At 30.3% G+C, this 15419-nt stretch overlaps 1 protein-coding gene and 1 long non-coding RNA gene across 43 annotated transcripts in view; both read left to right on the forward strand.

The window, feature by feature from the left end:
* The window catches only part of LOC145199581 (uncharacterized), a 33175-nt gene extending 19152 nt beyond the window's left edge, over positions 1 to 14023 (forward strand). For 13 of the 42 annotated variants that reach the window (XR_016450459.1, XR_016450461.1, XR_016450455.1 and 10 more), the window contains 9 exons: positions 1137 to 1221; positions 1380 to 1435; positions 1556 to 1742; positions 1963 to 2073; positions 2309 to 2524; positions 2680 to 2763; positions 2852 to 3048; positions 6173 to 6616; positions 7716 to 10197. Coding sequence is in view for 9 of the 42 variants with exons in the window: in XM_090080903.1 (XP_089937029.1) it covers positions 1137 to 1221; positions 1380 to 1435; positions 1556 to 1742; positions 1963 to 2073; positions 2309 to 2524; positions 2680 to 2763; positions 2852 to 3048; positions 11364 to 11437; positions 11546 to 11619; positions 11953 to 13056; positions 13257 to 13556; positions 13714 to 13851 (2626 nt within the window). In the remaining 33 variants the exon portion in view is untranslated. Of the gene's footprint in view, positions 1 to 209; positions 1222 to 1379; positions 1436 to 1555; positions 1743 to 1962; positions 2074 to 2308; positions 2525 to 2679; positions 2764 to 2851; positions 3049 to 3268; positions 4742 to 6172; positions 6617 to 7715; positions 10198 to 11363; positions 11438 to 11545; positions 11620 to 11952; positions 13057 to 13256; positions 13557 to 13713 lie in introns of those variants that run through there. The other 29 variants (XR_016450474.1, XR_016450471.1, XM_090080903.1 and 26 more) reach the window with 14 other exon arrangements.
* On the forward strand, positions 5 to 380 carry LOC149890980 (uncharacterized). The gene is made up of 2 exons (XR_016450484.1): positions 5 to 225; positions 273 to 380. It is a non-coding gene; the product is annotated as an uncharacterized LOC149890980 (long non-coding RNA).
* Positions 14024 to 15419: the final 1396 nt, after the last annotated feature.

Below are 15419 nucleotides of genomic sequence, written 5' to 3' on the forward strand. Positions count from 1 at the left end.
ATTATTCTTAGTAATACTATTGTTTTTTGTGTAGATAATGTTATTATGTTAAATTCTACATGATGTTTACAATCCACTACAGATAAATTCTTCCAGGAATTAAGACTTTTAACATCTTTTGTATCTTTATGGTTTATTCTGAGAAAAATAAACATATTTTTGAACAATTATTTTAAGTAAAAAGTTGAGCTGTCATTGCTTTCTATTAGGAACTTTATTCAATGTGCCAGAATGCAGAAAGTTATATCAATGCACAGCTGGTTGATAAGCAGGTCCAGATTGTTCATGAAGATAATGAGCTTTTGTCTCATGCATAAAATGAGCATTTAAAATTGCCTAGTAAGCAAAATAGAACACTGATAACAGCCAAAATAACAAAAGAATTAGAAATGTGAAGTCAATCATCTATTAGTAGGTTAATGCATTGATTCAAAGCTGTTATTGTAGTAAGGTAGCAGGAAACTTTCAGCAAATTTAAGGCATTATACAGAAATACTGTTATTATAAAATGTTTCAAGAAAGTATGATATTATTAAATTTAAAACTATATCAATGTATGACAATCACCTGAATCATAAAGAATTGCTATGTGTAAGTTATTTGAAAAGTATGCAGAAAAATAATGCACTATAAATAATAGCATAGTGAAATCAAAGCTCTTACTAGATTCTATTGAGCTGTTTTTGGATAATCTACACAGTATATTTGTGAAATATTCTATAAGAACAACTCACTAATATCCCAAACATAGTTCTCAAAAAACCAATGGAATGGAATCTAGAAATGTGTTAGCTGTCCTTAGTGCATAAAGAAGTTTCTTGGAATAACAGAATTTTTAATAAATTTGACATGTTGTTAGAATTACTTTTGTTTTCAATGTGTTTAACTGTCTCAGCAATATAACAAAACATACTTTGTTTTTGGTTCAATAAAAGTGTTAATGTTTTATAAATTCATTTAAGTGTTCAAACTAATATGAGCAGTAGTGTAAATAATCAGTGTGGCTACACTAGTGAAGAAGTATAAAAAGGCTATTTTATTGATAATCAAAATGACAAACAATTGGACTTTAACTACTAATCTGACATCATCTAAATCTATTTAAAAATTTTAACTTTCTGAATGGTTTTTTTCAGGATTATAGACAGAGTTCTCAATGTTGTTGATTCTAGTATTGTTGAATCAAGGCTGAAACAAGAAGATCTGTCTATATGTCAAAAGGTTCGATATTTACAGAAACTTATATTAAATAATTATATCTTAATTTTAAAAATTACTGCTTGGATCTTAAAATTTAAGTTATTCTTTTAAATCATTTTTATGATATAAGATTCTTTTTTAAATTCTTTCTTTTTAAATAATGATTTTTATCTATTTAGAAGTTGATAAATGGAACTTTGAATCTATCAGAACCAACACTAACAAAGTTTTTAAAGTAACTAGTGGCCTTGTGTAATTTTTTGAAATTAATTTTCTTTTTTTTTTCAAAATACATGCTAGATTGTTCTTTCTTTAAGTCATGAATTACTAGAAACATTTTTTGTACTTATTTTAGGTTATACTCCTCAACTGAGTCTTTAAAAAATGTTGTTGACTTAATCAAAGTGTTGCCAAATTTAAGTATTCTACCAATAGTAACAGTAGAGAAGATCTTAATGTCTATTCATGATTTCAGTGATGCTGAAAACAGTATTGGATTGCTAAATCGTCTACCATCTTCTCTAGCTGTTCAGTGTTCAACGGTACAATTTTTAAAAAAATAATTTAATAATAATAACGATAAAAAAAACAAAACAATAACAACACCAAGAGCAGTATTTGTAATAACAGTAATTTTAGTAAAAATTCCATGAAATAAATTTTCCTATATTTTCTTGTTGCTGGTAATGGTAAATTAATGTACTTTAGTAATTTAAGAAACTCAAGTTTCAGGATGAACTTTTTTTTAAATATTTTATTAAGTCATGGAACAGTCTAGTAATAGAATGCTGCCAAAAAGGTTCCAAGTTTTTACAAGTTGCAGAGCAGCTATATGGTATCATGAAAAGAAAAGATATAAAACTAACCCCAGAGGTAATTAACTCTTCATCTTTTTTCAACATGCTTCACCATGTTTCAGGTCTCAGTGCATACAATTTTTTTTCTTTTTAACTGCTAACAAACTGCATAGATTGCATTACTTCAAATAGCAGTTTTCTTATACTTTAAATTCCTATTCAAACACAAGCTGCAAAAAATGTTTTTACTATATTGAGAAAATTTTCTTTTTTATTTTCTTGATCATTGATTAAATGATTTTGTGTCTTAGTGCGGTATATACCTGCTAAACTCACTTTGTGTTGCTTGTCAGTATGACTCATTTGTGAAGAGAGTTGAAGAATTTGAGCAAATGAATATTTTTCAAGACTTCAGAGCACCTGGATGGTTTGCAGAGTCACTTGCTAGTATTCTTAATAAATATGATGGTGGAAGCAAAGCTTTTACTTTCAAAATAGTGATGCTTTTACTTGCATCATCATACCAGGTATTAGGTTTACCCTCATTAGTTTTAATAGTTTATCTTGTCTAAAACAGTTTTTATTGTGTTTGCTGTTTTGTTTTGTTTTGTTTTTTTCAGATTTAAATTATTTTATTATTAAAAATAAAAATATAGTTTTTAAAAATTTGTTTTCAAAATAGCCTGAAGAGCAAAAAATCTCAAGTGTACTAGATGGGTTGATATCTGTTAGAAAGTTTTCTGATATACTAGAACTTGTAAAAAAGGTATCTTGAAGTTTTGAAGAAATTCTGTTTTTTATTGTGAAAGTCTAAACAAATAAAATTGCAGGTGATCATACTTCTTTGCTTTTAGTGTTTCCAATTCTCAGTTATACTTTCGCAAAAAGTCCTAAGGAAAGTAATTTTTTACCTCGAAGAGTGGACTTCAAATCCAGATGCTTCAATTGAAATCTATACTTTGACAAGAAAAATGTATCCACGTCCAGCTGATTATTTTAGTAGGTGCAATAAGTGCTCCAAAACACTGAATAACCCAATAGCATCAATGAGGTTATTACTGATTTTTAAAGTATCTATATTTTAATTTGATTATATATATATATATATATATATATATATATATATATATATATATATATATATATATATATATATATATATATATATATATATATATATATACACACACACACAGTATTAGACAAAACATTTGCAACCAAATAATGCTAATTTAGTTTTTATATAAAAGTGCTGCATTTTTTCAATTTAGAGAAATAACTATGTAACTGTTTAGAGACAAAGTTCTTCAAGTTTTATTCATCACAAAGTTAATTATTTGTACACGAAAATTAATAAATTAATCAAAAGTATTAAAAAAAGTTGATTTCCTTCTGGACAAAACAAGTGCAACTCGACAAAATGTTGACCAAGCTGTATTTCGCTATCAATAATTCGTGGCGAATCCTTTGTTGTCGATCACAGCCTTGCATCTTCGAGGCATAGATTCGATCAGGTGATCAATGAAACTTTGTGGAATTGCTGCCCAGGCCTTTTGGATTTGTTCAAGCAGTTGATCCTTAATACGAACACCTTCATGATTAATTCTGCGGTTGACGATCTCCCACAGGTTCTCGATAGGGTTGGGATCTGGAGATCGAGGCGGCCAATCCATCACCAATAGGTGGTTGTCTTGAAACCACTGCTTGACTACTTTTGCAGTGTGTTGAAAAACCCATTTTATTGGCATACTGCATTCAGCATGAGGTAACATAACATCTTTCAGGATATTTTTATACATGAAACAGTTCATTATTCCATCATTTCGATGTATTGGACCTAGACTGTAAGCAGAAAAACACCCCCAGGCCATTACATTTCTCCACCATGCTTCACGGTCTTATGGCAGTAAAGTAAATCGAGGCGTTTTTCGGCCGGTCGACGTACACGGCAAATGCCATCGCTCCCAATGATGTTGAACTTCGATTCATCACTGAACGGGACAGTTCGTCATTTCTGCACATTCCAGTCAATATGAGATGTAGCAAACAGGAGTCTTTTTTTCTGGTTTTTTAGTGAAATCAGCGGTTTCTTTGCAGGGCGTCGAGAAAACAATCTGGCTTCAACAGCACATCGTCTGATTATTCGGTCCAACACAGGTAGCTCTAATTGCTTTTGTATCTCGACTGATGATATCCAGGGATCCTTCTTGACGGATCTGACGATCGTAGAATCCTCTCTAGAAGTGGTGGAACGCGGTCTTCCACCTTTGTTATCTGCTGCCAACTTCCCCGTAGAACGATATTTGGAACATAGTCTTGATACGGTCCATTTTTTCACGCGATATTTATCACAAATACTTTTTTGTGACATTCCACTTACGTAATCGCCAATAATTTTCTTTCTTAGTTCCAATCCAAGACTGTCGGGAGCCATTTTTGCACTTGAAGTCATAAAAATATTTCTGGATGCTACTGGATGCTTCCAGATGCTTCTTCTGGAAACTTCTGCATGCTTCTGGAAACTTCTGGAAACTTCTGGATACTTCCTTTAATTATTAAAAAACTTCCGTGATGTTGACATGGACCAGACTTAAGAAAATGAAGCAAACCAAAAAAGTTGCACTTGTTTTGTCCGCTGCAAAATGGCACTTGTCAACGAAATTCTGCCTGTGTGCTGTCACCTGTCAGCTGATTACTCATGTCATGGCATGCTATGACTCCAGTCTCCTGAACTGTTTGCTGTGGTAGTATAGTTCGTTTCATTTTTAAGACATGTAAAATTAGGAACACTTTTTAGCATTGTTCGATGTTGGTTGCCAATGTTTTTGTCCGATACTGTATATATATATATATATATATATATATATATATATATATATATATATATATATATATATATATATATATATATATATATATATATATATATATATATATATATTTATATATATATATATAAATATATATATATATATTTATTTATATATATATATATATAAATATATATATATATATATTTATATATATATATATATATATATTTATATATATATATATATATAAATATATATTTATATATATATATATAAATATATATTTATATATATATATATATATAAATATATATTTATATATATTTGTATATAAAATTTTATATACAAATATATATATATATATATATTTGTATATAAAATTTTTATGAAACAAATTTATGTAAATTTTGGATTGAGAAAATTCAGATTTTAATAAGTAGGAATAAGATGCTTGCACTAGAAGAAAGAAGGTATAAGCTGGCTAAAAATAAATATAAGCACTGAAACAGCTGTAAAACAAAGGCAAGTTTTCAAAAAAAAAAGAAATGAAGATGTTGTTTGATATCTCTGTCAAAAAACATTCTTTATGATTTTTTAGTTAGATATTATTTTTACAAAATATAGTTATTCGTTATATTTCAACAAAAAAGATACACTAAAGTTGAATCTATTACTCTCTTGTTGTGCTAGCATATGTTATTTGTGCTTGTTCTTAGACTGCTGTAATATATAAAAAACTACAAACTCACACTTCAGCAATCATTTTATGTCATTATTTATTTTAAATGGCCATATCATTGCAAAGCAAAGTCTGTTAGCAAATTATGAGATAGCATTATCAAAAAAGCAGTATAATACAATATTTAGATATACTGCCTCTCTCTCTTTATTTCATGGTCTGACTAGGTCATCTAGCAACAGTTATCTTTTCTACTGTTAACAGTTATCTTTTCTACTGTTAAAGCTTTCTACTGTTAAATTTAAAACCAAAACATACTTTTCTTTTAGAAGTGAGGTTTAATTACAACACAGCATGCTATTTTTTCTGAAAAGCTGCTACAAATTCAAAATTAAATAAGGGAATCGGAATAAAACTTACAAAAGGCATAACAATAAACACTATTATCATCTTTGTAATTGATAAGTTGGGAAAATGCATAATATTTTTCAAATAACTCAGAATTTATAAGTGGTGCGTTAATTTTGCGGTTAATTGCGTGTGTGTGTGTGTAAATGAAAGTATATTATATTTTAGTATACTATATACAAAATTTTCATTATATTATATACAATATATTATAAACACTAGATATATTATATACAATATTTTGCTTGTAACATTCGAGAAACCACTTTATATAGAGGCAGCTCGTTGATAGTATGAGGCAGATTATCTTTAACAGCTCGCACAGAGCTTTTTATTGTTGATGGTGGATGTCTGACTTCTCAATGATACATAGCAGCCATTTTAAAACCTTTTGTGATATCTTTTACATTGTACATTGGAGATGGATTCCATCTTATGCAGGATGATGCTAGACCACATACGGCACATTGTTACTGAATACTTAAATAATGTTAATATTGAAGTTTTGGAGTGGCCAGCCTGTAGTCCAGATATGAATTCAATAGAGCATCTGTTGGAAATAATGGGACTCCGTGTTAGAAGCCAACATCAACGACTTAACATCTTGGACAAGCTGTGACGTTGTCTTATCTGCCTGTGGGAAGATATCTCTCAAGAAATGATTAGACCTCTAATTGAAAGTATGCCACGGTGATGTCAGGCTGTATTAACATTAAGAGGTGGTAGCACTAGTTATAGATAAGTCAAAAATATTTCAAGTAAAGCTGTATTTGTGTGCATAGCAATAATAATCATTTTACTTTATTTTGTTAAACAAACCTTTTTTTTTTTTTACCATCCTCAAAATCAATTTTATATTATCATCAAAATATTTCTGTTCTTTCTTAATATGTTGTTCAAAATATATAATATTGAAGAAAATCAAAATAAATCGGAATGTGTTAGTAGTGTGTTAATTTTGCAGTTAAGAGTATGTATGTATATATATATATATATATATATATATATATATATATATATATATATATATATATATATATATATATATATATATATATATATATATATATATATATATATATATATATATATATATATATATTAGGGCTGTTCATGTGAACACAGGAAAAAAAAATTTTTCTCGGATTTGAATGCATAGTTGTTTATTTTGTGCCATTTGACATAGTAATTGACTGTGGAAAAAATCTTTCCAATCAGATAATGTTTAGGGGGTGCTCAATGACCATAAAGTTTTACGAAAAACGTCAAAAACGTGTAAAAAGTTCCAAAGTTCCAAAAATTTCTAGAACCTGGTTAGTTAGATTTTTTCCACTGAAATATTGTCTGATTGCGTGCTATATAGATTAATTAAAGTGCAGCAGATTAACTGTCATCAGGGCACCAGACTAAAAAATGTCTGCTAGTGTTTAAAACAACTGTGTTTATATCATTTTGTTAAAATTTGTATTCATAATTTTAATACTATTATTTAACTCAATTTAGAATTTGTTCAAACAGAATAAAAAGGTTTACAAGTATAAATATTATTTTTATTTGGAATTTCAGTTTGACAACAAATGTATTAATATTTTGATAGTACCTAACCTTAGTAACCTATTACAGAAAACCAGCATGGTAGTCTGGTAGTGTATTGTTTGTTATTAAGTGCAGATAATAATAATTTCTAATTTGAAAATATTTATTTAATTTCTTTAGTAATAATTATTATAATATATTGCTGCAGCTGCATAAACCAACAACTGAATGATAAGTTTGTATAATATGGTATTGAGTTTTGATTTTCTCATAATATTTCAGTTATCATTGAAATGGCAGCATCATCTCATGTTGCTATCTCTACACGACTTCAAACCAAAATCTTTTTAATTGGACAACCAGAGCCAAATCTTCCAGATAAAGTTCTTCCCTTAACATCTGATGTTTTAAAAACATTTTTTTATCATCTTAATTCAACCAAAAAGTCAGTGCCTGAAAGTCTTAAAACAACTGTTGATGAACTGATTATTATTTGGAATAAAGCCCGTATTCCGACAGCATTTCATCCGAATGTAGTCTTAAAGTTGAAAACTTTAGTCCAGGAATTTAAATTAATAAAAAAAAATAAATCCAGATTGTCAGATTCTCAGAAATCGAGAGAGAAATCATTTACAGACACCATTGGCCTACTTTTTGACATTGCCCACAAGGATGCTGAAACCATGATCAGAATTGAAGAAGATAAAGAATTTTTATTGGATCAGAGATGTCAGAGAAAAATGGTGATGTTTGGAGAGGACAAAGAACTTTCAAAATTAGAAGAAAGAAATGAAGCAAGGAAACAAGCAGAGAGAGAACGAAAGCTAAAAGAAGAGCAAAGACAATCTGGTGCGAGTGCAATAGTTCCTGTTATTGAACCTTTACATGACGAAAGTTATAGTGATGACAACGATAACGATGCTGTTGATAATGACAAATGGTTGATAGAGATTTTGAGATAGAAATCCCTGTTTATTACAGACAACAAGTCAGTAAAGCAAGTTCTTCAGGGTCAGCTGAATCAAGTTTAGCAAGTACTCCAAAACGACAATGTATCTTAGATACAATTCTTGACTCGCCTGATGTTTCATCAACATTAGACAGAATTAATCTATCTGACACAAAATTTACTATACTAGCAGCAGCAATTGCAAGGGCTGGTGGACAGAACTTCGATGATGGATCATTGTCACGTTCTACAGTCCGTAGAAAACGAACCTATCATTGATCAAATATTGAAGCCACTGTTCGAACTGAATTCTGCGATTTGGACAAACCACCATTAATCGTCCACTGGGATGGCAAACTGATGATAGATCGTACAAATTCTGCAGCCCCTAAAGCAAATGTTGACCGGCTATCTGTAGGTGTGACAGGTCACAATGTTGACAAAATACTTGGAATAGCAAAACTATCAGCTGGAACTGGAGAAGCCCAAGCAAAAGCAGTTATTCATCTGCTTAATTTCTGGGACATAATTGGTGATGTTATTGGAATGAGTTTTGATACTACAGCCTCTAACACTGGCTCCAAAAATGGTGCATGTGTAGTTCTAGAGAAACATAGGTAGAAATTTGTTATATTTCGCTTGCAGACACCATGTTCATGAGATCATAGTAGCAGGAGTGTTTGGATCACTATTTGGACCATCATCTGGTCCCAACATACCTCTTTTCCAGAGATTTCAGCAATATTGGCCCAAAGTTAATCAAGGAAATTTTAAACCTCTGGATGACATTCGAATGAAAATACCCCTGGTGCAAGAACTACAAAATGAAGTGATTGCATTCCTCAAAGAAAACCTGCATGTTAAAATGCCAAGGGATGACTACAAAGAAATCATGGATCTCTGTCTGTTAATACTTGGAAAACTGCCTGATCAAGAAGAGAAAAATTATCATTTCAAGATCCCTGGTGCTTATCACATGGCTTGCTGGATGGCCAAGGTTATTTATTGTTTTAAGATTTATTTATTTCGTGAAGAGTTCAAGTTGACCACAAAAGAGGAAAAAAATCTCTGTGAATTTTGCTTATTTGCTAGTCTGGTTTATGTAAAATCTTGGATATCATGCACAAATGCCAGCGATGCTCCAGTTAATGACTTGTTTCTGTTTCAGCAACTTAAGCAGTTTGCAGTTGTGAATAAAACGATTTCCGAAGCAGCAGTCAAGAACTTTGAAAACCATTTGTGGTACCTTTCACCAGAATTGGTCCCACTAGCTTTGTTTTCAAACAAACTTCAAACGGAAGAGAAGCGAAAAATGATTTCCAACATGAAATTTCACGGTGAGAACTGGTCTGAAAGGTTGATCAAATTAAAGAACATTGAAAGTCTAGAGAAGAAATCTCTGGACATGCTGGTGACATCAGTTTCAGCAAGTGCGTTGCGGTCAATGAAGGTTGATATTGATTTTCTGTTCAACAACGATCCAGCTACCTGGAATGATTCCCCAGAATACCAAGAAGGAAAAAATTTAGTATATTCATTGAAAGTAGTAAATGATGCTGCCGAACGATCTGTGGCTTTAATGTCGATGTTTAATGAATCGATTACAAGGAATGAATCTGAAATGCAGAGGTTAATTCAGGTGGTTGAGGATCACAGAAAGCGAGTGCCAGATGCCAGAAAGTGTACTCTGAAGAGTTATAGTCCTCGCTAGCATTAACATTGCACGAACTATAACATTACCATAATTAAATGTTAATTGCTCATATGTTTTTTTGTTTATAATTCGTATTTTAATCAATGACAAAGAGTCAAAAATCCTAGTGTTTTATTTTGGAAAAATTCTGATATAACAAAAACCGCAGAACTTTAGTCGTATTGCAGTATTTTATTTCATTAATTTCTCTGCTAATAAACCAGTCTAAAGTGGATGTGGATTGTAATTTGTATTCAGAATTTAATATTTAGAGATAATTAAAACTGATCAAATCTGAAAAATCTAATTAACCGGGTTTTAGAAATTTGTGGAACTTTGTTACTTTTTCCATGTTTTTCACATTTTTCGTAAAACTTTATGGTCATTGAGCAACCCCTAAACATTATCTGATTGGAAAGATTTTTTGCACAGTTAATTACTATGTCAAATGGCACAAAATAAATAACTATGCAATCAAATCTGAAAAAAAAATTTTTTTTGGACAGCCCTAATATATATATATATATATCTTTCCTTGCTTTAATTAAGTTCCAATGATAAAGTTGCAAAACTGGTTCTCCTGTTTGTATTTAAGAGGATGGTAGAACTTCAATAGTATCTTCTACCAAGAAGATTCTGTGTTTGGTTCTAGTATTCTTCTTTGACATTTCTCTATATAAATTATTAATTGAACTGTAACAATTTAGTTTATAACTAACTACAAACGTTCTCAATATTATAAGATTTTAATATATGGCACACACAGATAGTTAATTGTTGACAGTTAATTGTTGTCATTGAATTACACGTCTTTGGAATAAAATTCTCATTGAACAAATTTTAATTTCAAACTATTATTAAAAGTGCAATTATAACACTTATAAGGATAGTTATAGACTTATTTAATAGTTTATCATTAATATCTTTCCTAAAAAGATTATTAATGTGTTTTATCTATTGTTTGAATGTAAATTCAGACAACCTCTCTAACATATATAAAAAATAGAAAATGGACTTAAGCCAGTACTAATTATTTAATATTTGAATTAAAATCATACGTATTAAAAAACAGAAAATGGACTTAAGCCGTTACTTAGTATTTGATATTTGAGCTAAAATCAGGCTTAAATTACTCGCAAAAGATAACCGCAGCCATGAAAAACACTGAATTCAGACTTTATCTAAGGGGGCAGGGGGAGAGGGGTTAAGGTACCCTAAAAAATATATATATATATGTATGTATATATATTGTTTTGTTTTTCACCCTAAGAATTTATTTTTATTATAGATCATCAAACAGTACACCAAGAGCAAACGGTCCATTAAAAGAACAGTTAACTTTTAGCCCAAACATCTTTACCGGTATTTAAACTTTTTTTCAATTTTTTTAAAATGCTATTTTTACTTTTATATTTTATTGATATTTTTGTTGTTAAGGAATTTTGTCAAGTGCAAAAAAATTTTTTTTAGATGATCTTGAACCTGGTGATGAAAGTGATGATCCTATTGTAAATGATGAAAAGCATTTGATACCAAAATTAATAGTATAATCTTTGAACCTTCTGAGTTTAATCTACTGCATAAATTTTGTGTAATCAAATGAATTGTCAGAAAAAAGTCTTCAAATATCCTACCAACATTAAGAATAATACCTAGTTTTTTCCTATGATAAATGCAATACAACAATAGCTTTTTCCTCAAATGAAAGTTCTGTTGTTTTTTTTATATATATAGATTTTTTATGTTTAATAAAATAATTTAAAGATCTGATAAACATTTTAGTAATTATTATAGCAAAGACTAGTTATAAAAGTTGACAAATTTTTAACTGGTTTTTAATTTTAATGCTATGCTACAAAAACGTTTATTATTTTTAGTGCGCATGTAATGATTACAAAAATGGTTCATTGGAATCTATATATGCTGAAATTCTGAAGCTTGGAAAGTCTAACAGTCAATCGGTTGTTAATGCCATTTTCCTTGGAATATCATCATGTGAGGATCAAAATGAATCTTTTCAAAGCATTGTTAACATAATTTTGAATATCTCAAGTGATGGCTATTTATGTGATGATTCAGAAGCTGTGTTAAAAACAATTGGTCAAGTTGGTGTTCGATTAATAAATTCCTTGTTTAGTCTTTCAAAATTTCCAGAAGCATATCATGTGCTTGCATATCTTGACGAGAAAAACATACCTTACATCGAATGCGGCAAAGCATTTGGTCCTCAGCTTAACACTTCGAAAGATATGAGTGCGTGTGATATATTGGTGATGTGTTGTTCAGTTTGTTTTAAATGTGATGTAGTTGAAAGTGCCTTAAATTTGTTCAAACGAAATGTGCTCGTTAATAAGATTACTGTCTCGGGTACAGAATTAAATGAAATATATGAAACTGCTCATTCTATATTTAAATGCTTATTTCATGAAAATCGCTTAGAGTTATCTTGGTCTTTTTATAAAGAGTTAAATGAATCATCTTATCGTCTACCGCGACCAATAGTGGAAAAGGTTTTAAACAAAATCTGCGCCGGATCCTTTCTAAAAATGTTTTCTTTTGCAGAAGAAATCTACACTCATGTACAAGCCCTCAACTTACCGGTATATTCTGCTACAACAAGAGCTTACCTAGAATATCTTATGAATAATCAAGAGCAAACTCTAGCTCAAGAAATTTTTGACAAATGTTTAAAAGTAGGAGTTTATAAAATAAGCTCTACGGATTCTTTATGTTTAGAAATAAGCCCGGACTTTTTTCCCGGAGAAATGTTTCTGTTTATTAAGTATCATTTTGAAAATCTTTTCAACATTTCTTTTCAATCAGTAGACAGTATGCTTAAAGGTTCTTTTAAACTAGTCTGTGTACCTTCTGAAAAACAAGACTTACTTAATCATAACGAATCTCAAACGGAGTGCAAGAAAATTCTTTTGAAGGTCCTTAATGACTTCAAACCAAAATTAGATAATAAAGACTGCGATAAGGTCAGTATAACCATTCTGCCCTCGTATAATTTTTTTTTCCCCTCTTTTTTTCTTTATGGTATAAAATTCATTGAAGTTCCTCGGTTTTAGACACGAAACGTTTAGGATAAGTAAGAAGCACTTTTTTAAATTGAGTATTGTATTCTTCAAGGCGCAAGTTCGAAAAATTATTGTAGTGAAACTTCCGATTGTTTGTTTAGTATGTTGAAGTTTCTATTCTCAGCATACGTCGATGGTTCGAAAGCCAACAGCGGGAAAATAATGCAAATATAGCGATTGCGAATAGACAAAAAAGATTTGTAGCCATGCCAACATCGGAAAAAGTATCTTTCATAGAAGATGGCAAACCGAACATGAAAATGACTATTTGTCCTACTCCACGGTATGATCCCAGAGCGTCTGATGTAGAACCGAAAGAAGCTAACGAGGCTGTGATAATACGTGCAGATATATTCAAACAATGTGCATTGTTAATGAATGCTAATCTTATTAAACGCGAGGTATGTTAATTAATTTCTTGCGATGTTTCTCTTGATATTCTTGCCTTTTTTTTAATATTGACAACTAAAAGAGAAATGGCAATAATTAGATCTACATTTATCCATTATATCAAATCCAGTTAATATAAAAAGATGAATCTATTTCTTTTATCTTAAGAAATTCTCTGACACTGTCACGTGCCTCTGCAACATGTTTGTGGAAAAACTTAAGGAAGAAGGAACATTGCTTTACGATGAAGACGTTGCTCATAAAGTGATATCATTTGTTAACGAATCCTATAAGGAATGCGTTTGAATATAACAATTGTTAATCTTTTTTGCGTGAATTTGTAGGAGTTTCTTATCTTGTGCAGACTAATCTGTCGTTTTGTGCTTCAGATAAGATACACTGGCTACAGGCGTTTAGATCAGTTCCTGCTCTTTGTAAAAAATATTCGGCTGTCAAATGTTTTAGAATTATGTTTGTTGATTCTTGGGTATTTAACATTATGCGAGAAGCGAAAGGTAGAGATTCATTTTGCGCAAAGTTTACTTGCTTGGAATCGTACACAAAAATATATTAAATTGCCGAGCGCACACGTTTAAGTGCCTATAAGACAAAATGATTTATTTGCTATATAATTTTTAATGTTCATATAATTTTATTTACATGGAAAACTAACGTATTTTTGCTTTTTAAGCCTTTTCTTCATTAATTTCAAAAGTGTTTTAAGTGTTAAAGTATTACAAATGTGTAAATCGTGTAAAATGTCTAACGACGTTAATTTAGACATTGTGCGCATATTACTTAAACTTAATAACCACTTTCAGATGGATACCAATAAATTAATAATGTATTATTAATCTATTGTATCTATGGAGACTGCCGCGGTCAATAGTTAACTTCTTTCTCATGCTTTTTGAAAGTTCGTTGAAAGTTCGGTATTAATTTAAATAACGATGAAAGAAACGGATGTTAAAAAAATAAATAAATAAATAACCAAACAAATCTGTTTTTTCGTCTGAACATTCTCTAGCATTAAGTTCCCGAAATCCTCTCACATTAAGAGCTTCCTTTGAAAATATTCCAACTGGATGAATGGCGTTTTTATTTATATCTGTGTCATGAATTGATGTTTTATCTAGGTTATGGGGCAAAAGTCCCGTTCAGCATTTTTCAGCAGCGTTGCACTGAATGTGAGTCACAAAATGTTACAATGGCAGGTTCTGTAAACACATTTAAATTAAGCTAGATCTGTAGGTATCTCAGCTGGAAATTAAGTTTCTCGTGGGCCTCCCAAATATGTATAAACTGATCAGGCTTTGACCCGTCATTTATTATTGTCTCTCAAATAATCACAGAACAGTTAGAAAACAACTTGAGAAATATTTTTGGTCAGTGTAAGTTTAGTTAAGTGGGAACTTTTTGTATTGTGAGTCTGGTCTATAAAAGTGTTGTTTTTTAAGGTTACAGATGGGTTAGGGAGGTGTAGGTTCTAGGGTTTTGTGGAAGGTTGAGGGTCAGGGGATAGTTTGGTTAGGACTTTGTTTTTTCTTCTAATTTTTTACTATTGTTTGATTGCACTTATATCATTTTGTCGTAATAAAATAAATTATTTACAACATAACATTGAAAAAGTCAATACTGCTACTATTATGTACAGCCTATTTTTTATACTTATATGAGCTGCTCAGAAGCCAATGCGGTTAAGTCCAAAACACAAAAATTGAGAAAATTAATGTTTTTAGATACATTAGTTTTTAAAGTTTTTGGTTTATTAATGTAATTAAAAAAATTAAGTCTTTTTTCGAGGTGTAAGCTCTGCAAAAAAACAAGATATGTACAGGATGTGTAAATAAAAACGTAAGTATTTATTGAAATAA

Source organism: Hydra viridissima, unplaced genomic scaffold, assembly GCF_058129835.1.
Source record: "Hydra viridissima isolate aposymbiotic clone 2 unplaced genomic scaffold, HvirCarnegie_v1 scaffold_3, whole genome shotgun sequence".
NCBI lineage: Eukaryota > Metazoa > Cnidaria > Hydrozoa > Anthoathecata > Hydridae > Hydra > Hydra viridissima.